Genomic DNA, 21,096 nt, shown 5'->3' on the forward strand with positions numbered 1-21,096 from the left:
CGTATTAGTAGGTATAGGTATTTTGATTTACTATTATATAATATGTGATACATAATAGGCATTGTTTAGGTAGAACTTATTTTTAATCTAGTGAAGTTATTAAACTTATTAATTTCATTATTAAATATCCATATTTATTATAGATATAGTCATCTAATGTACTTACTAATTTTTAGTACACTAGTACCCTGATGTAAATTATTGTGTACTTTTGTCTTCCAATGTATTGTATCCCTGGTTGAGTTTTTACAACTATACCTACTATAAAATACGTGGTTTGTCAATCTACCTAGGTACCTAGAAAAATATGAATCTTTCGGATAGATTTTTCGCAATATTATTTAATATGTTCATCAGACTATTGGGACGCACTTTTTTTGCACCGCAAGCAGCTAAAATATGCTTAAAGTATTATATTATATATTAAGTAGTGCTCCCGTTCTACCTTAAATCACAATAAAACCTTCCTTGCACCCAGTATAGCACACACAGGATTTTTTTCTGTGGGGATTATGCTATTAATAATTTCTCTGAAGTAACATAGATATTAGTGAGCAGAGGTGCATTTGTAGAACTCTATGCAGAACTTTGTGTGGAGGGGGGGTTGTTAACCCTTACAGCCCACCCTGTGTGCGCCACTGCTAATTTAACACTTAATTATTTCGTAGTAATAATTACCATTATTGAGGTGCCATTAGGTATCGTTCAGAATAGGCTTACGATATACTGAGATTATGATAGATAATTATGGTACTTATATCTGTAGAGGCGAGGACTACGGACGACGTAAAATTACAACGAATTTGTTCAAATAGATAGGACCGGTAGCCAGATAGGTGCCTGTCGATTAGTGGGTTATTGCACCCGTTCCACCTTTTCACATGCAAAAAACGCAACACGATCACGCTCAACAAATCAGCACGATTGCGCCCGTTTTACTCTTTTACCTAAATAAAAATGCAACACGATTGCTCTTTGTGAAATTTCCAATACACTATACATTGTGTAAAAATACAGTCGGAGTTCTCAAGTTCGAGTTAACCAAGGTCGACTGTATTAACACATGGTATTATTTAATTTTAAACATTTGTAATTTTTTTTTCATCACTTTAACAATTTTCCGACCCAGTTTTACAGGCTTAGGAGTTAGGACTGACAGCAAAATTAAATTGTTGACTTGGTTTAACATTAGTACACATTAACACGTTAGTATAGGTATATACTATACTTAAAACTATTGATACGTTTTTTTTTAAATAATAATAATTGTCCAAATATATTATATAAAATAACTCAATAAATTACGAAAACTAAAAATTACATTTAGCTAGTTGTGCATAAAATTGTACGTTTTTGTGTTTTACCTATACATATAGATATTGGGAAAATGCCTGCATTTATAAAAAAAAATATGACAAATGATTATATAGTGCCATGTATTAACACGGTCGAACTTGGTTAACTCGAATATTTAACTTCAACTTTGAGTTTACCACTACGACTGAACTCCGCAAGAATTATATTTTACAGAGCGCAATCGTGTCCGCCGTCGATTACGTATACCAAATGTCGGTTTTGCATGTGGAAATATGGTGAAAAAAAACAATAATTTATCAGCCGCAAAGTTAAAGGTGTAATTTTAGAAAAAAAAGCTGAACATCGATATTATAATATTATATTGTCACAGACTTACTGGTCGCGATCACTCACCCGTAATAACTACACACGGTCGGGCCCAATAGATGCAACTCACTGAAAATGCAAAACAAAAATAATTGTTGTAAACCTCTTTGATACTTTTTTTTTTTTTGTAGGATGCACTCAAGAGGCAAATATAATATTATGTTACAGTATAGCTTATTTTTATACCGTTGGTTGAGTAATAGCCGTTAAAGTCGATCCTCAATGCTAGTGCTCCTAGACCTCGTGTCTCGCAATTTTTTAGTTTTATCAAAAAGTCGCCAAGTTCCGTCTGAAAAATAAATAGCCAACTTTAAATCCTTTTGGAAATTTCCTTGCAAATACTTTTGCTTGAAACGTCACAGAGAGTCTTTGTAAATCTCATTCTTTTACAAAGGTTTTAGTTTTTATTTTTAGTTCTCGGAAAGAAATATATTTATATGTATACACTTCACAAAAGTGTGTTATAAAGATGTAGCAATAAAAGTATTAAATCGAAAAGTAAAATGAAATATTACAGCTGTGGCAATGTCCCAGTTTCAACTGCTACCCAATTAATACAATATTAATATTTAGATGATATTATACGCAAATTCTTTTATCGATGTCTAATCAAATTCTAGCTGAAGAGGTACGCAAATTCACTTTGAAAATTAACAATTCATTTTAAATTTTTTATTGTTTTTTTTTATACTAAAGTAGTATTTATTTATAAAAAGATTTTTTTTTCAGAAACTATAATGATTTATAAATGCATTTTAAAATAAGAAAATCTATCTTATCTGGAAAGATATGCAAATCTACGGTTCACAATAAAATTGTATTTACTTATGTGTGATATTTTATATTAATATTAGGCATCTGCGTATATTATAATATTATGTATCGTAAATTATACACATTATATTAAACAGATAAATCGAGAACATGAAATAAATAAAAACGATCATATACGATGATATTGTTACATTATTTGTCGAGACACTATTATAAATATTCTTGTAAAAACTTGAAAAATTAAAAAAAACGAGGAAATCATAAGGCTTATAATATGATTATATGGGTCATATATGGGTATATCAGTTTTGTAAAGTATTCGAATTATTTTAACGGATTTTCAATATGTCTGCGTAACATTTATGTAGGTACCTAACTAGTGATAATAATAAATATTATAAAAAACCAAAATGAAAATACGAAATATGAAACATTGTACATTTTTAACGCGCGTCATGTCAGAGGAAACCTACGTCACTATACCATAGGCTTGATAGGTATATGTTTAGATTATCAATATTTTAATTGTTTTCGACTAATTCAATATGGAATGATTGATAGAAGTTCGTGGTGAATATTTTATGCAATACCCAGGAGTCCAAATGTCTGTTTGGGTTTTAACTTTACCGGAAACATATTTTATTTACACTCACAGTTGGTACGTATAATAATATGACTAATGACAATTTATAAACTTCGTACACATTATATTGCAATCGAATTACGTTTACTGTTGCTGATGAATATTACAAACGATCTTACGAATGTTTTATTTTGTCACCTCGTATTGTTTTTTTATATCTCCAAAGTTGTCCATAAATGCATTTATCATGTTTTTTTCTTCACAAAGTTTGCCGTACTTTCGGGTCTTCGGGTCTTCGGACGACGACGATTCCGTCGTATCGACGAGACAACGTAAGACATTGGAAAACCTTTCGACGTGTATTTTCAACGATTCAACATACGCGTCCAATGACTGTGAAAAAATAATATTTTACACCTATCCAGTGCAGTAACCAGAATTTTTTTTTCTAGGGGGGGGGAGCACTTATTTTTTACCCACTAAAAAATACTTACTTGTTGGTTATTACAATATCACCACTTTTTTTCTCACGAGTGTACGATATTATTATGCTGGCAATAATATTACGGTACACATTTAACATACCTAACAACGTATTGGCTTTATTGTAAACCACGTCGTGGATTAATGCATTAATTAATATAAGACGTATATTAATACGTGTTGTAAACATAACAATTCATTTTTCGTTCAAAATATATAGTACCTATATTACTGACATGACCTGATGACCATTACTTATAACTTTAATCAAACACATAATATACCTAATATCAACTAATCCATAGTTGACCTTATACAAACAGAATAGCTAAAAACAAAGGAGATTATGATGAAACAAATTAATCGTATCAATCATATTATAAATTATAAGGCACATCTTTACACTACACTACCAATATACGAACGACAAAAAAACAAAAAAACAAAAAAACAAAAAAACATTTCAAGGGGGCGTGCCTTCTGTATCCATCCCCCCTCATCACCAGCTACGTCACTGCAGCTACCTACAAAGTTCGTGGACTATTCGTTCAAACACAATTATTATAATTTGAAATACACTTCCAAGGACTAAGTTTATAGTCTGTATAGATCAGTTTTTTGTTTCGAAGTCAAAGTAAGTATAAAGTGTATATCGTACGGGTTTTGACTTCATAAATATTTTCGATTAAAAAAACAATCCAACATTATCATCAAACATTTTTTAAAAACTACAGTTCACTTTGTTGTCTAAAAATAATGTTGTAATATATGTTCACACCATTGGCGCAACTAGGGGGCCATAGCCTCCCTGACTAAGATTTAGCCCCTTCCCCCCAAAAAATATCCCTTATTGATTTAGATATAAGCTCCCTATAGGTTAGCCCCCCCCAGAATTTTAACCCTAGTTGCGCCTATGGTTCACACATATATATGTTTATATATCTATCAAGAAACATAAACATATATATATCATTTTCGTATATATTTTAATTTATTATATTGTTATTTAAACTTCTTATCTGAAGTTTGTCGGAATAATGATTGATCAGAGTTCAAAAGTTGTCAAAGTGTTTACATTGCAAACTTAATTTGTAAACAAAAGCACAAATCAAATTGTATCTTTTTAAGTTTTAATGGATAAATGTACACATTGAAAGTTACGTAGAAAATAAATCAAATCCTTAATTTGCATTTCTAATAAAAACCTTAAACTTTATACGGACTGATTCAAAAAGCAAGATATTGATTATGTGTATTTCTTTTTTACCTTTATAGAATTATTTCTACAAAATATATGTTGTCATATTGTTGTATTTCATATATTTTGATATTATTAATATGAAGACTGATGAGTGATGACTACAACAGTGTGCACTGTGTATAGCCCCCCACGTGTTACATTTAAATGTAAAATTAAAACAAAAATCATGGTTGCGCGCTTGCGGTCTGCGTTCAGCCAAGGATTCTATAAACCGAGTCGTGTAACAACTGCAGGATTATAGCCATCGGCCATGCTGTGCAAGAGATACATTTATAGTAAATATCCTGCAAATTTAAAATGGCGATGCTGAACGCGTTTGATTTGGAGGGAGGCCCTGTACCCCATACAATTGCATATAATATATGAACGAATGAGCGGTTGAGTAGATACTTTTAGCCTTTAGGAATTAGGTCTAATCTGTTTTTTGGCATTGTCCGCAGGCTTACGATAAAACAGTTATCCCGTACCTGTCTAAATATATAAGATCTGACAAACAAGTCAGCAGTATTACTGGTAATTCTCTGTAGTAAACTAATTGTAAAATTGGTTTTAAATGTTATTACAATTTATTTTGTTATATCTTTCTTATTTTATCACAAGATTGTTAGTTTCCTAGTTACAATCTTAGTACCCTATCACTATTCACTATGTATATTGTACGCCACTGGAGGGTACTGTAGAAGTTAAAAAACAAGGAAGTAATGAAGACAGAAATAATCACGAATATAATAGGTACCTATTAATAAAATATATACCTATTATAATGTACTTACATAAGCATAATATTATATGATGTATTTGAATTGTCTATTACTATTATAGACTTGTATATATTATAACAAGTACTAGATCAGTACTCGAGTACGAAATTGCGCCTTTGATGGGTAATAGTTTAGTTATAACTTATTACAGAAAAATGTATCCATCGAATAAAAATATAAGAAAAATGAATGTGTTCTTGTTAAAAAAACCAAAGGTTTTCAAGAGATTTTAGTTAGACTATTATGGTGTTACTTACCACAGATCCGTCATTCACACATTTCGTAATTGATTCCAAAAACGACATATGAGCATCCGTAACCGTTTTGACGGAAGTAGCTCTATGTGTTTCACTTTTGAACTGTTCCCATTCATCGTTGATTATTTCAAACATGAAGTTTTGAATTTCGTTTACGCAGCTCAACATGTTCGACAGTAATGCGTTAATGTTTCTCAAGACCGGTTTCAGTTCTATGTGTCAAAATACGCGTAGGTGTTAAAAATTAAAACTAAAACTAAGCAAGTGCAAAACTTGGTGGATTCGCTAAGGCGTGAAAATAAAATGTATTTTCTATAAATCAGGCGACAGGTATGACACGAGTATAATTATACATGTGGCCGTTATCATTTCGAGAGCTGTTATGATTTATTTTATGTATCACACGAAATGCGTTTCATAACTTACTGCGAATATTTGTACTATTAAACTCGATGAAAATATTTTAATGGTTTTGTTAATGTAACATATATTATACTATTAATAGTGAATGTATAATGTACTGTAAATTATAATTTGCTGTTCAATTGTTATACGCGTTTGATTAAGATTAAAAATATGTGTTTGCTAATCTAAAATTGTTAAAGCTTTAATAGGTATAAAAATGACAAGCATTTCGAGAATCATTTAATATAGGTGTGCGTGTTATCTGTACTTAGAAAATTTAAAATTAACTTACCAATCTTGTTGTATGATTTCTTTACGAAATAGTTAAGTTCCTGCCACATTTTGTGTGTAGTCCAATCTACATTTTTCAGTCGCCATAGGAATTGAAAAACGCTCACATACTGGTTAGTGCAAGAACCTAATATCTGAAGTGTCAACAACACTAATTAGTTTTCAAACAGTGTCCCTTGTGTGATTATACCATGGTTATGATGAGATTTACTTGATTTAAAGGTTCATCAGTCTTGTACTCGAACTTGATACTATTCCAGTTCACCTTGCCGGACGTATCGATTCGGTATTTCAGCTTACTAAACAGCTCCTCGTTGTCATTACTAGCGGATGTCAAAGCATATGAATTTTTTATGATATCATTCAACTGATATGTATAGATCTCATTATTTCCAAAATACGGCCTACAAAATAGAAAATGTTTATAATATCATATTATGTGAAGTTTTCAAAGTAATTCAGACCAAAATCTTACTCCAACTCGTGTATTACATGAGTGTAAAAGTCTCCACGACCAAGCAACATGTAATTTCGTAGTCCTTCGAATTGTTGAAACAAATTGTAATCACCTATTAACACTTCCGTCAACAAGGCAGACGATTGATCACACAAGTCAGTTAGCATTGTTGATGTTCTACTACACTTGTCAGCCAACATAATAATGAGTCCATCTAAAAACGCATACCTATATATTTATTTTACCTAACCTTTTAGCTATTTAAATCAATTCGGATTACCTTCATCGGCAGCTAGGATTTTGATATTTTCTCTAAGTTTTTCAATTTTTGCATTCATCTTTGAACTAATCATTTTTAACAGTAAATTCATATTTTTTCCAGTTTGATAGATACAGTTTAACTGATATTCGTTCAGAAAATCTAAAGTGTTAGTTGAACTATATCAAAATTAATATAAATTATAAAAGCAAATTTTTGAATAATTTTCATGGCATTTTAATATAATTAAACCTTAATGTGTGGCTGTTATTCCAATAACTTTCAGACAGGTTTTCTACTATAAAAAAATCACCGTGTTCGTCTTCTATTTCACCGTCAGTCATCCAACGGAGTACCATTGCATTTATGGGTTTGGTGATCTAAAACGAAAACGTATCATTCAATGAACACTGCAATTCTTAGAAAATACTATTACCTCATTCAACATTTTACTCTCAATTTCACGAATACTGGAGCGGATCACCGACGATATTAAATTGCAACCACTCTTGCCTTTGGAATTCTTTACAATTTTCTCTAGACACTGGAACCTTGTCAGAACATCGTGGTCCAAAGGGATACATATGCGTAAGCAATCCTTAGAATGTTCTAATACGTCAAAGTTGGCACTTAACTAAAATATAATAAAATAAACTTATCATGAATTATTTCTAAAGAACCTGATTTTTGACCATTCAAAAATAAAAATATTACCTACCCACTTGTTAACATAAACGTAATATGAATTCATTTTCTCCTGTAAACTATATCTTAAAGCTTTGGCTACCCGACCGGTGTGTTCGTTGTCGGCTTTAACGTAGTCTTTGATAATTTTATGCAGACGTCCAAGCTCATTCACATGTTTTACCACAAATTCTAAATTTGGAATTATAACGCACGTGTTGTCGTTGTCCGATTTTACCCATTTGATGCCTTGGCCGCATTGTGTCAGATTTAGAAGCAGTTTTCGAGCGTATTTTATTCGTGCGTCTAAATAATATTATTTCTTAAACAAATCATATATTTCGTTAAGGTAGAACCACTAAATAATTCAGTTTGATGAACTTGTATTGAAATAGAATTCATAAATCCACATTTTGAAAAAAATTTTAAATTTTAACTCAACGCACGCGTAGAACATAATTTTAAAATTTGTTTTGAAAACCTTTAAAATTTATCTTAAAAATGTTTGAATAATTTTTTTCTTATTACAAAATGTACAAAGATAGTGTAAGTTGAAATTTACAAAAATCTATTTTTAACAACATTTTAAACTTGTCAATTTTATACTTGATATAATAAAATATTCCCGATATTATTGAATTACTATAATTTGTAGGTACGCAGAGAAGACGCAATCTAACAATATCTTAATTAATACATTTGTAATGTGCTGGTTATTATAATTTTCATAGTCCTATATAATTTTTTATTACATTTTATATAAATTCTTATCTTACAACTCATTAGTATAAATGAGAAAAATTAGAGTAAATAATCAGGAAAACAAAGAAATGTTGAAAAAAGATACTGTCATTAGATTATTTGTAAATTTCAACTTACCTACTCTAACTTTGTCAATTTTTTTATTAGAAAAAATCTTTAAACGTAAAAATTGTTTAAAAAAAATAGATATTCTAATTGAATCTGTAAAAAAAATGGTAATTGGTAATGCTATTGAAAATAAGTAAGTTGTATTGTGCTAGCACGCATCAAATGGCTCAACATTTTGAAATTTTCCAAAACGTGTAAATATTTAAGTATTCTCTTTCACCCTTTTTATCCTGCAAAAATATTTAGTGATAAAACTATATAATTTTTAATATTATTATGTGTATATATTATATAATTCGAACGGTTTACCAGTCAACAAATTCATCCTGTTCGATGATAAAGAAAAACGGTCGTTATTTTTTTTGTCAAACAAACCGTATGACGAATCGGTTTCATTTTGATCAGATTTGTCATCCTTAAAATGTTTTCGCCCAAAATATTGATGACTCAGTTCATTTCTACCAATTATCTGTAAAATATTGTTACCTAATTAATAACTAATAACGCGTGAGTATACGACTAGTCAATTTACTTGATCAGTTTGCAAGAACGATACATTCGATTTGTTTTGTTGTTCTAATAATTTGTGACAAAGTCGAAGTACAAAATCCATGTCTAAAGGATCCTAAAAAATAATATTGAGAGCTATAGCTATAGTTACTTGTATACAATTCAATGAATAAGCATGTAAATTTTTTTAATACATTTTTGGTTTTCAAATCAATAAACAGTGAAATAAACTGTTCTTTTTGAGGTGATTCTAATCGTCCCATAATGCTATCTATTGAATCTGTCTCTTCCCGATTGGTTTTTAATATTTCCGTGTAAATCGTGTTGTACAATTCATTTGTAAAAGTATTTCCAAAATATTCTGGAATAATTGTACGGAACATATTATATTACTGTCATAAGTTAATTTATAATTCATAAATGATACAATAACTAACTACAACTATACTTACCATTTGAATTGGTCATTATAATCATAACAAATTAGTCGATGTTGTTTTTAAAACTTTTCGAAATAATGAAATATAATGCCTCAATTAATCAACATTTGGTTTCATAAAATGGATTTTTATTACAGTTTATTGAATAACATAGATATTATGTGTTATATTACGCATATTATCATCTACTTTTGCGATAACCATAGATAATAAAAATATCCTTATTTAACGTGAATTTATTACTCTTTATTTGATATCAAAAATAATCTATGTGATGAACACATCAGTAAACACATGTTTTTATCTGTGGTGATGAATTAAAATTGCATTTGGATCATGAACTGATTTGGATTCAATCAAGATTTTCACAGATCAGTAAATCATAATAATGATGGATTAGGATGTACGGAGATGATATCACTGTGCATATTTTATACGAATGTTTTTTGTATAAACGTTTAATAAACTACAATTTTAGAATTCTATGTCTAAATAATATTGATAGATATATTTTTAAGTTTCAAAAACTTTCATTTTATCTTTTTATGTGTATTGATAATGAAACACAATATAATTACTTATGTTGTTATACTTGAAAGATTAATATTTATTTATTATTATTTTATTTGTTTTTTTATTGTACTTAAGCCCGGCGACTAAGGCCATTAGCTGTTGTAGGGGTTAAGGTTGGTACGGTAGGTAGCAACACGTGTATGTGTGGCAAGGTTTTTTTTTAACTACTATGAACACGGGTGGTCACCCATCCGGGAGCTAGTAGCTGTGGCCGTTACTTACTCCCAGTCGCATTCCGCGACTTGTAGCAGCCAACGCGCCACGCCACGCCAAGCCACTATTTATTTATTTAATAGACTTATAATAATGTATTATGACTATTTTGTTATAAATTTGAAATATTTAAAAAAAAATTATAAATCTACTGATATTTAATTTAATTTTCCCTTGGAGCCTAAAAGTAAAGTAGAAAATTCGGAGATCGTAGAACGAGTGTAAAGTTCTAACATTTAAACCCTGGATATATTTATTTTAAGTTCAAACAATTACTTGGTGTTGTTTTATTTTATTTTATTTTAATTTGTGATATATGCGTATCATACCTACGCGTAATATCAATAGGTAGATATAGAAATTTAAATTTAAATTGTATTTATATTTGTATCACAGTATATGTCTGTAGTATAAATTGTAATTACAATTTCAAGTAGGTATTAAATATTTTGAATTGTTTGTTTATTGTCCGCTTACTTTAATTTACATATTGTAATTATGGTTTATAGCTATTATTTTTAAATTATAATCAATAATCATGCCATACCACAATATTTCATATTTACTGTTTTAATGTCCTTGTCGTCTGGACTGCAGCTACGATAAATTATCAAGCAATAAGATAATGGTGTTTTATTATGAAAACTAAAGTCTTTAACGGTAAGTATTTGAGTGGCATACATTTATATTTATCTCTATATTTAAAACGATATAGAGACTTGGTGTTGAGTATACTCACTTGGCGCTCATTTTGACGCAGGATAGTGGTGTATTATTATTTATTTTTATACATTGAAATAAACTAATGATTTATAATAACATTCGAAATAATATAATAAGACGTGTTCTCCGACTTCCGAGTGTTGTATTCAAATTTCATATTTATCGTCATCATCTCAATCCAACAAAGTTTTTCTTTCCACTTTGTATCTATATTATTGTTTTTATTATATAAACAAAAACAAAAAATTATAATAATTATTGTGTTCTCTGTATAACCATAACCATGTTATACTATCAGTTGTAACCATACTGTATAACCATAAACTATGTAAGGTTATTAACTACAACTGCCGTAATCTCGTTTCAGCCTATAATTTGTATCCTCGAAAATTGTTGTCTGACGTATAAATAAATAAAATAATAATTGTTACTAATATAATACATTTGACTATGCTGCAGTTAACATATTTTTTGTTACTATACTTATAAGTTATAATACGTGATATAACGTTGTACTATTAATATTATTGTGGCTCATTAATATTTAACAGCGGTGATCATAAAAATAATTGATACAACCGTCAGCTCCTGGTTGAACATAGATCGTACATTCGTACGTATATAAACTCATAAGTGGTCAATAAAATACGAATGATGTTTAACAATAGTTCGTGTTCAATTAATTGAAGACGGTAATTAATAATATCAACACTCTCATCATGACGGGTTTATGTTGTATAGAACTGTAGAATATAAAATTATGTTCTGTGCCATTGCGCTATAATTTTATTCATTTTTTTTATTATATTATAATACAAATATTTACTTAATTCATTTTAATAAAAACGCATTCAACTCAACGTAAACAACGCCACAAGTTTCAGAATATTATGAATTAAAAAATTATATAATAACTTAATGACACGACCTATGTGATGATGAAAACTGTATTTACCAATAACTGTAAATTTGCCCTATACAGTGACTTATAAGATGTAAATATGTGAATGTATACGAATGAAAAAAGTACCAAACTCAATAATGTATTATTGTGAAGCCAAAACAATATATTTTGTTTAGAATCAACCACTTATAGTATAATGACCAAAATAATTATATGAAGCGATCGCTTTAGTTCATGGCGCGTTCGTGTTTAAGTTCATTGCTACTGCGAGTCCTACTTATAATATATAATATTTTTAATTTATTCGAAAACAATTAAACCTCTCTCTGGCATTGTATGTTGTGTATCGAAACATGTAAGGTACTATACAGGGTGATTCATCAAGCACGCTCATTTCTCACCCACTTTTCTTCAATGATGCAGTTATTCAAAATCTGATTTTTGAAAAATTTAATTACACTTCTAAAGACTCATATTTTAAAATTCTTGAGATTTGATGTAGCTACTACGTATAGAGTGTCCAAAGTCCAAACTGGAGATACACACTTCTGTGATTCAAATCAGAAGCGGCGTATTACGCCCCACTAAACGGGCCTTAAGTTACAAAAAAACTTAAAAACTTCGAGAAATTTCAAAAATGGTCTTCGAGTACCTATATTATTAAAAAATATCAAAACCAGAATTTAAATGAGTTCACAATTAAAGGAAAAAAATAGGGGGTCAGCAATGATCATGCCTGGTGAATCGCCTTGTATATAATACACATCACCGCGATCTTACTGAAGTTTTTGCTCACATCGTGCTTCAATGATCACCGGACGATGCTCGATTAATAGTCGAGCACGATGCACGAGCGCTGCATACATGATGCATCCGCAAACAGAAACAATGATTGAATAATATAATATGATATTATAACGTCCGGTCGTGACGAGGACGGTAGGTACTTGCTATACGGGCGGGCATACGATGGCCTAACTTCCGGTTGGCCGCGTGTCGTCGTGTCGAGGATCACACCCGCGATTCCGCGTCAAGTCCAAACACCTATATGTCCTATACAAATTATAATAGACGCAGGTAACATGCACTTTTGTCATCGGGTTCGTCATTTTAATCTGATGTCTAAGATATATAACAACTATATACTTCTCATAGGCGTGACTCTAGACTTCATCCACAGCGGCAGCCTATAGCTAATGACCGGCGCTACCTTGAGGAATCGGAAAAAGCCCTGTATATTATATGCCCAAGGCCGTATTTTTTTAAAGCCCCACTCCTAATGAGATATTCGTATAATTTTAAAAAATGGCTGCATTATCTATTTAAATTAATAATCTATACATTCTTCAGTGTTTTCAGTACTTACCTTTAAACTTTAAATTTAATTCCAGAAATATTATTCATCTACGGCCCTGGATTTTACCTCCTAGCTACAAATAAAAAAAATATATAACAATAATATCAAATAACAGATCTGAACCGTACCATCGACTGCAGTCTTTATGGTATAGGGTTTTCTGAAGTCGATAAATCAATTTGACAATATATATTGTTATTAACAAATAAACCTAATTTTATCAAACATGACTTTATAAGTAATATTTATAATAATGCATGAAAGACATTTTTTTTTTTAAATAAAAGTTGGAACCGATCTGACAAAAGCTCGGACGACCAACGATTTTTCGAAAATAGCGGGAGTTGTCCAGGGCGGCCCAGGCACCCTAGGCTGCCACCATCGACAGTCTATGCTATTTCTAATTCTATAATATATTTATTATATTTAAACTTGATTGGTCATAAAGTCAAAACAGATAAATGTTGTTAGTATATATTATAATATTGTGTAATCGACCGATATTGATATTTTCAGGATACGTTCACGCGCGTATTGCCTTGACGTGTAATATTATATATTATGTTTAGAGCGTATGAGTAATGAGTTATATTATTATGAAGTATAATTGGTCGGCACATGAACAATAAACATTTTTTTTTTTTTATTGAACTTAAGCCCGGTGACTATGGTCATTAGCTATTCTAGGGGTTGTGGACTGTGGTCAATAAGGTTGATGGTACGGTAAAGTGTTGTTACGGTAGGTAAGCAAACACGTGTAAGTGTGGCAAGGTTTTTAATACTACGAACCCCGGTGGTTACCCATCCGGCAACTAGTAGCAGTGGGCGTTACTTGCTCTCAGTCGCTTTGCGCGGCTGCCGGTAGCAGCCAACGAACCAAGCCAAGCCAAGCCACACTAAACATAATAGTGAATCAATAAATAGAATCAATAATAGTGAGCTAATGGTCCCTCAAACATGATTTAGTGGCCCGTGATTGGTCTGTTAAATTGTATTGTAGGTACCATTAAAATATTAATAAATTGTTCATGCAACCCCGCATCAAATTAGTAAAATAAACTAATTTTATGTCCCATCGAATAACACCCACGATAACACGATAGTACAATAATTAATAATAATATTTTATTGGCCGAGGTAGGTATGTGTAAAACCCAAATTTGATTGGTAACCGTGCAGATAACATTACATTGTAAGCACGGTCTTAAGCAAATGTCGTACATAAGACCGTGATTGTAAGTAATGCATTATTATTATTGTTTAAACGTCATGTCATCGAAATGTAAGCCTCTACGAAGATTACACGCGGTGACGGTCCCGCGTCCACCGCAGCAGTGCCGATAGCCGGTCTTTGGCTCCAAACGTGTGTACGATAATAATAATGGACAACGTTTCTAATAATTGTTATTTGTAAAATGTTATCGTTAGGCCACAGTAGCATGAACAATTTCTTTTTCTTTTTAGGTATAATACAGTAAAGTGATGCGTTCAATGTTTTGAAGATGTCATATTATAGCTCCAGATAATATAATATAAATACAAAGCTAAGTTTATCTTTGAACCACTGTATAGATAAACGGGTCTATAATGTATGTACCGGATGATCCGTTTAACGTAAGGCACATCAACGAATAGATACTCATTATTTCAAAAACTATTGACTTTTTAAATTTTAAGTAATTAAATAACAAAATTTATCTGAAAAATTTAAATGTTACCATACAACAACACGCATTTTCAATTCCTCGGTACAATATTGTTATTCGGAGTATTTCGATGTATACAAAACAAATTTCAAGCACGTAGTTTATTAGCCTGTTATAAGTTATAAATTTATGATAGTATTTAAACATTTCGTGGGGTCCCCGTGGGGTTCCACTCCTTACCGATAATCAAAACTTTAAATACTTAAAGCCAAAAAATATTCTGCTTCGGTGTAAAAAATGGAAAATACATTTTGTTACTAAAAAAAAAAAACAAAAATAAAATAAAATATATAACGATAAAAAAAGGAAAAAAATTAATTTTCTTAGAAAAAAAGTTGATTGTAAACGACTTAAAATTGTGTAAAAAAAATATTTCCAAAAACATTTTTGATGGGTGTCTTACGATAAAAGGATCACCCGGTAAATGAATAATAATATGTGATCTCTTTATAGCCGCGGGAACGCGGAAAACACAGACAATATCGAATGTAAACAGAAATCTCTTCCAAGTGGTCTTGTGCAGTGCAGTGTGCACTGCAAGTGCACTGGAAAACCGATCGATCACGTTCCGTTTAATATAATTATTTATACATTGTAAATAAATTATTACTGATCATTATAGACGAAAAAAAAAAATGAATTATTTGTAGGTACCTATACTCGTACACACGAATTACACATATATATCATTATAATGGAATGTCGGTACAGTATAATACCAGTCTCGTTGTGCACGCCGCCGCATGCTATGCGTTCATAAAGTCGAAGAGTCGGCAGCTTATAGTAACATATTATTAAATATTCTTTTTTTCTCAAGTAATCGTCAAGGACAGATTAATTATGCGGAATGGCGCGAATTTTGAAATAAAAGTTTATGAACTTTTAAAACGTCCACGGTTTTTATTATTGTGTATATAGATCAGTAATATTTCATGATAGAACCCTCCTTGCTTCGACTTTCCAAACAAAATTGTTAGATTTATTAGTTTGTCAAATAAACCACCGGTATGCCTACCATTGATTATTATTATTTTTTATTACGATATTGTCAGATAACAGACTGCTATTATACTTTTTTTTTTTTTTTGTAGACATTTTACGTTTGTGTAATAATACAATAATTAATAATAATTGCAAACTATGCACGTTACAACTAAGAGTTACAACTATATATACGTTATTGCGATGTAGTCACATTTTCATTTTTAAATGACAAAATAAATAATATCCGCAGCGGCAACAACAGAGTAATTTAAATTTGTAAATTTTAATAGGTCAATCAAATCGAAAAAAAAATTGTAATTTGTTACCATAATGATGGTACTATTATAAAGGTTTAAACTTTAAGTTAATGTATAACGAGTACAACATTATTAGTACAATTGTGTGGCATTTTGTTGAGACGAGTTATTTCATAATAATATATAGCTTGCAGATAACTCGGAACAAAGAATTTGTTTAAAATAAAGTTATTTTTAAGATGCTAAGATAACTTTTCAATTTTTATTGATAGATATTTTATTACGCACTATGGGGACTATTAATTCTTCAATAAAAAAAGTGGGAAAGTGGGTACCGATCTGATGTGCATAAGGTGCCGAGTGGGTCACTGTAATGGGTGTGTTAATTTTGATGACTGTTTCTTATTATAGATCTATAAACTCGAGTTACCAAGGCGCGTAGCTAAGAATTTCAAAAGGGGGGTGTTATTCAAAATTAATTGACAACATTGTAAACATCAAATTAATTACTTTACGTATACTTAAATGTAAAATCATACAAACAAGTCAATATAATGATTTTTGATAAAATATTTAAATATTTTAGTAAAAATAAATATATATTTTGTCTCTCGTTTACATATTATTATTAAAAAAAAAACATAAATGTAATTTTTAAATTTTCTTACTGTGCCGATTTTTTAAAGTTAGGTACCTATTGTATCAATTATTTCGTTCGTGGTTACAATATCTACATCTCGATGAATATTCATAACCGCCAAACCATATTGGCGATTTTCACCAATTGTATTTCTTAAATAGTCAAGTGTCATAAGGAGGAAAAGGATCTTTCACTAGTATTGTCACTGGCAAAGTAATCAATATTAGAAAAATCTGATGAACGGTAGGGAATATTTCTTTATTATATAGCCAATGAAAGCTTGCGTAGCATTTTTAGTAGTTTTGGTTTTTATCTGTTGATGCCATATTGCAAATTCACCAATTGCAGATACTCAATCTGCTTCAATAATTGAAGTTAGAATCCTTAGAAGTTCTTTCATTTTCATTTCATTTTTCTCATGTACATTAAGTATTTTTTCGTTTACCATCTTTATTTGTAAGTTCCATCATTAATTATTACAGTTAAAAGTCAAAAATCAAATATGTACTGAAGTCGAAACTACGAAAATATTTTTGAACTTATTGCTTAAACTTAACTCTCACGAACATTTAATTGATTAGACTCTAATCATTAGAGGCTGGAGCAGTTTTATTTGTTATCACAGAACTGGTAAGTGATAACATCCGGGTAGTTTAGTGTTTGGTTGATATTGTAAGTGTTACGGGTCGATTTCGGTAGTTCATCATGATTCATGAAATTGTAAACATGTACTCTTACGTACACGCTGTATGAAAAGATTAGATACCTTTGTCGGAGCTTGCAGGGTATCGTGTGCACATTTGAGTCATTATTGTATCCGTATGAAGTTTTTGACGGAGGTGGTCGACTGCGAAGCTCTGTCGTGTATAGTCGCGAATTTACAATTTTATTAGCTGTGTATGTTTCACGGTAAATGACTTAATGTAGTTAGTTGATACGACTTAAAATTATAGAGTAACAGAAATATTTTCAAAAACGTCTGTGTTTGATATAATGAGTGCCTTACGTTCGTTTTACGAATTGTATAACAAATCTAAATAATCGAAAACATGGTCTTTAAACACATAGGTACTTTAAAACTGAATTAATTCATTAGCCTATTAAAAGACAAAAATATAGGAGTGAGCGTGCTCGGTGAATCATTCTGTATAATATTATTATAATAGTCGACGGCATCGTTCCTATAAACATGTTTTTGTACATAAATTTGTTTGTATATTATAATATGGTGTTGATTGTTTACGTAGTACCTATAATTTATAATTTATTATAGGTACCGACTACTAATTATAATTTATGCGAATTTTTTCCACTCTACACCCAGTCCCGGAGGTCGCATTTACACATTTAGTGCGTTAGAGCAGTTGGGCGATTGTAGAGCCGCGAGAGACCACCACCGTCGACGACCTGCAAGATACGGTAAAATCATCGCGGCGGAAATTTCAGAAAATTCATAATTACCCGTTTATTTCACGGATATAATATTATAATATCGTTTTTGGGATACACATGCAGATTTTGCAAATAAATGTACAACTGCAGCGCTGCTAATAAATTGCTATATATATATTATGCATAAAACTGTATAGGTACAAAGATGGGCCAATCAATGCACATAATTAACTCTAGTTTAGTAGAGTAATATGAATACAAGCTCTTTAAGTAGAACTTAATATCCAACAAATAATAGACTTAAATCGTCAAGCTTGAACTTAATATGGAAACAAATATTAACTTCATTCAGTTTAAATAAAGATAATCCACTTTTTTAATTAGCATATTCCGTGGATCACACATAAAGAGTATTTTGTGTATATCTTATACATAGGTATAGTGTATATAATATATTGATATCATTTTATTAAGAAAGATAAAAGAAATTATAGTATTGCCTATTGCAATTATTTTAGTATGTACTGTTTGTTTTCATTTGAAACCATGTACTGTAATATTAATATAATACTATTAAGAGTTAAAAGCCGAAAACATTTTTAATTTCAGGTCGATGGGTTGTTTTCAAATCAACTGAAAAAGTTATTTTAACGGTCAATCAAACTAGTTCTTAAGTTTAATTTGAAAACTAATCGACTAGTTATGTTAAAAAAATAAAAATAAATAAACTTTTTAACTAGTCAACGTCCACATTTGAGTCTGCATAATATATGACGCTACCCAAATCGAATATTATCGCGATTTGTGACAGTCTGCCTCATATGAGTGCACCAATTGAGGTGGTGCAAATTCAATATCTTTATTTTACTAATTACAAACTTCCGGATATATATGTTAAAGTGTTGGCTTAGTGTTGGACATTGGTACGTATAAAATACGATTTACATGACATCGTTATTACTCCCCAATGATTTTCGAAGGGTTTTATTTTATCCTTTTTCTTTTTTTTTTTTTTTTTTTTTTTTTTATTGGGTAACCCGCGGCAACATAGGCCATTGGGTGTGGGGAGGGCACTGTAGGTTTTATATTGGGTAGGTTTGGTAGGTTTTATATTGGGTAGGTTGGTACACGTGTGTGTTGTGTTTGGCAGAATTTCTAATGGGGCACCCGTAGGTTTCTGCCGTGCCCCGGGGTGGGGGGATGGCGGCACTTGTTCTCCGGACACCGTGACTTGCACGGAGAAAAATGCCGCCCAGTGGTCGAGGATCGAACTCGGACCGGCTGTGCCGAATCCGTCGCGTTAGACCACTCGGCCACCTCGTCCCCCCTATCCTTTTTCGTTTTTCTCCGTTCCCGCTATACATAATAACAACAATATACATAATAATATGAAACGTATTCAAAAACAAATTCTGTAAAATAAATCGTTTAATCGTTTCCCCTTTTTTTTTCAATATATAATACATGTTTTTGAGCATTAGATATAGATATTGTAATTTAATCACGTTCATATTTACGAGTTTTTAGATTAAGAATTTAAACTGGTATTAATATTTTTTAAATAATCTGTAATATAATATATTAATAATAAGTACTTACCTTTAAGAATACAATGTTACCTCACAATAAATTTAACAATACTATGGAGATGTGCATAAGAATAATGCAACGCATGCGGTATGCCATGTATTCTATAAATTATAATATATTCTATAATAATAATTAATTGTTTTCTTATCATCGCCAATGAATAATTTTTGTATGACTTTTTTTACTAATTTTAATATTATTGCTTATTTGCGTATATTTTTAACTAGCAATTGAAAAATTTGTACTTTTTACAAAATATATAATTCTATAGATTGGTAGGTACTTAAGATTGTGTTTACTCAGAAGTCATAAACTTATAAACGACGATTATCGATGAAATAAGTATATTATGTTATTGATTATAAATACTAGTATTTACTATCAATGATTATGTACAGGCTTCGGGACTTAACGCTCTAAGAAAACAAATAAATATGCTGCATAAAAAAAATCACCAAATATTATGCTGCATAAAAAAAGAAGAACAAATACAAAAAAATATTGAAATGGTTATTTTATAATAATTTGTATGATTAATTTTTCTCTTTAAATATAATCATATCGCTTCCATATCAATGTCATCCAATCCTTTATTAAAATCAAAACCTTAAGTCAATACAGATTGTCATTGGTGTCGAGGAAGGCATACAATTTCTACACTGTATTAATAAAATTAATAAGGCCCGATTCGTTGACACTCAATTTCTTTAAAACCTACTTATGAAGAACCTTGTAATTTCTTTTCAAACTTAAGGTATGAATATTGAACATTTTATGACTATAATACAAGCAATTAGGTATGCATTTTTTATTTTTATCTACAAAATAATTCGAAAATTTTCGTGATTTTGATCAATTTTGACAAAATCCTAAATTAAAACGCTTAAAAAACTGTCAGTTTAAACACAATTTTTTTTTATTCCATTATTAACAACTTAAATGAAGAACCTTGTGTTAAATTAGATGTTAAATGTTCGTGATTTTTACAAATAATTTACTTATGTTGTAATATTCATAGTTTTTAATTATATATACGTAG

At 30.4% G+C, this 21,096-nt stretch overlaps 1 protein-coding gene across 1 annotated transcript; it reads right to left on the reverse strand.

The window, feature by feature from the left end:
• Positions 1–1,609: 1,609 nt before the first annotated feature.
• Positions 1,610–9,746, reverse strand: LOC132939560 (gamma-tubulin complex component 3 homolog). Its single transcript, XM_061006801.1, has 15 exons — positions 9,731–9,746; positions 9,473–9,639; positions 9,301–9,393; positions 9,078–9,237; positions 7,933–8,204; positions 7,651–7,848; positions 7,467–7,594; positions 7,236–7,393; positions 6,974–7,169; positions 6,710–6,902; positions 6,500–6,632; positions 5,803–6,014; positions 3,239–3,433; positions 1,870–1,972; positions 1,610–1,752 (listed from the first exon to the last, which is right to left on the reverse strand). The coding sequence occupies exons 1-15, from the start codon at positions 9,744–9,746 to the stop codon at positions 1,703–1,705; spliced, it is 2,274 nt and encodes a 757-aa protein (XP_060862784.1). The 3' UTR covers positions 1,610–1,702.
• Positions 9,747–21,096: the final 11,350 nt, after the last annotated feature.

This window comes from Metopolophium dirhodum, chromosome 2 (genome assembly GCF_019925205.1).
Source record: "Metopolophium dirhodum isolate CAU chromosome 2, ASM1992520v1, whole genome shotgun sequence".
Lineage (NCBI taxonomy): Eukaryota > Metazoa > Arthropoda > Insecta > Hemiptera > Aphididae > Metopolophium > Metopolophium dirhodum.

Excerpts from the sequence above, each read along its gene's own strand:
- LOC132939560 (XM_061006801.1), bottom strand. Across the intron at positions 7,849-7,932 it reads ACGTTTATGTTAACAAGTGG|TTAAGTGCCAACTTTGACGT; the intron begins GTAGGTAATATT and ends ATTATATTTTAG. Across the intron at positions 6,015-6,499 it reads GAAATCATACAACAAGATTG|AACTGAAACCGGTCTTGAGA; the intron begins GTAAGTTAATTT and ends TTTGACACATAG.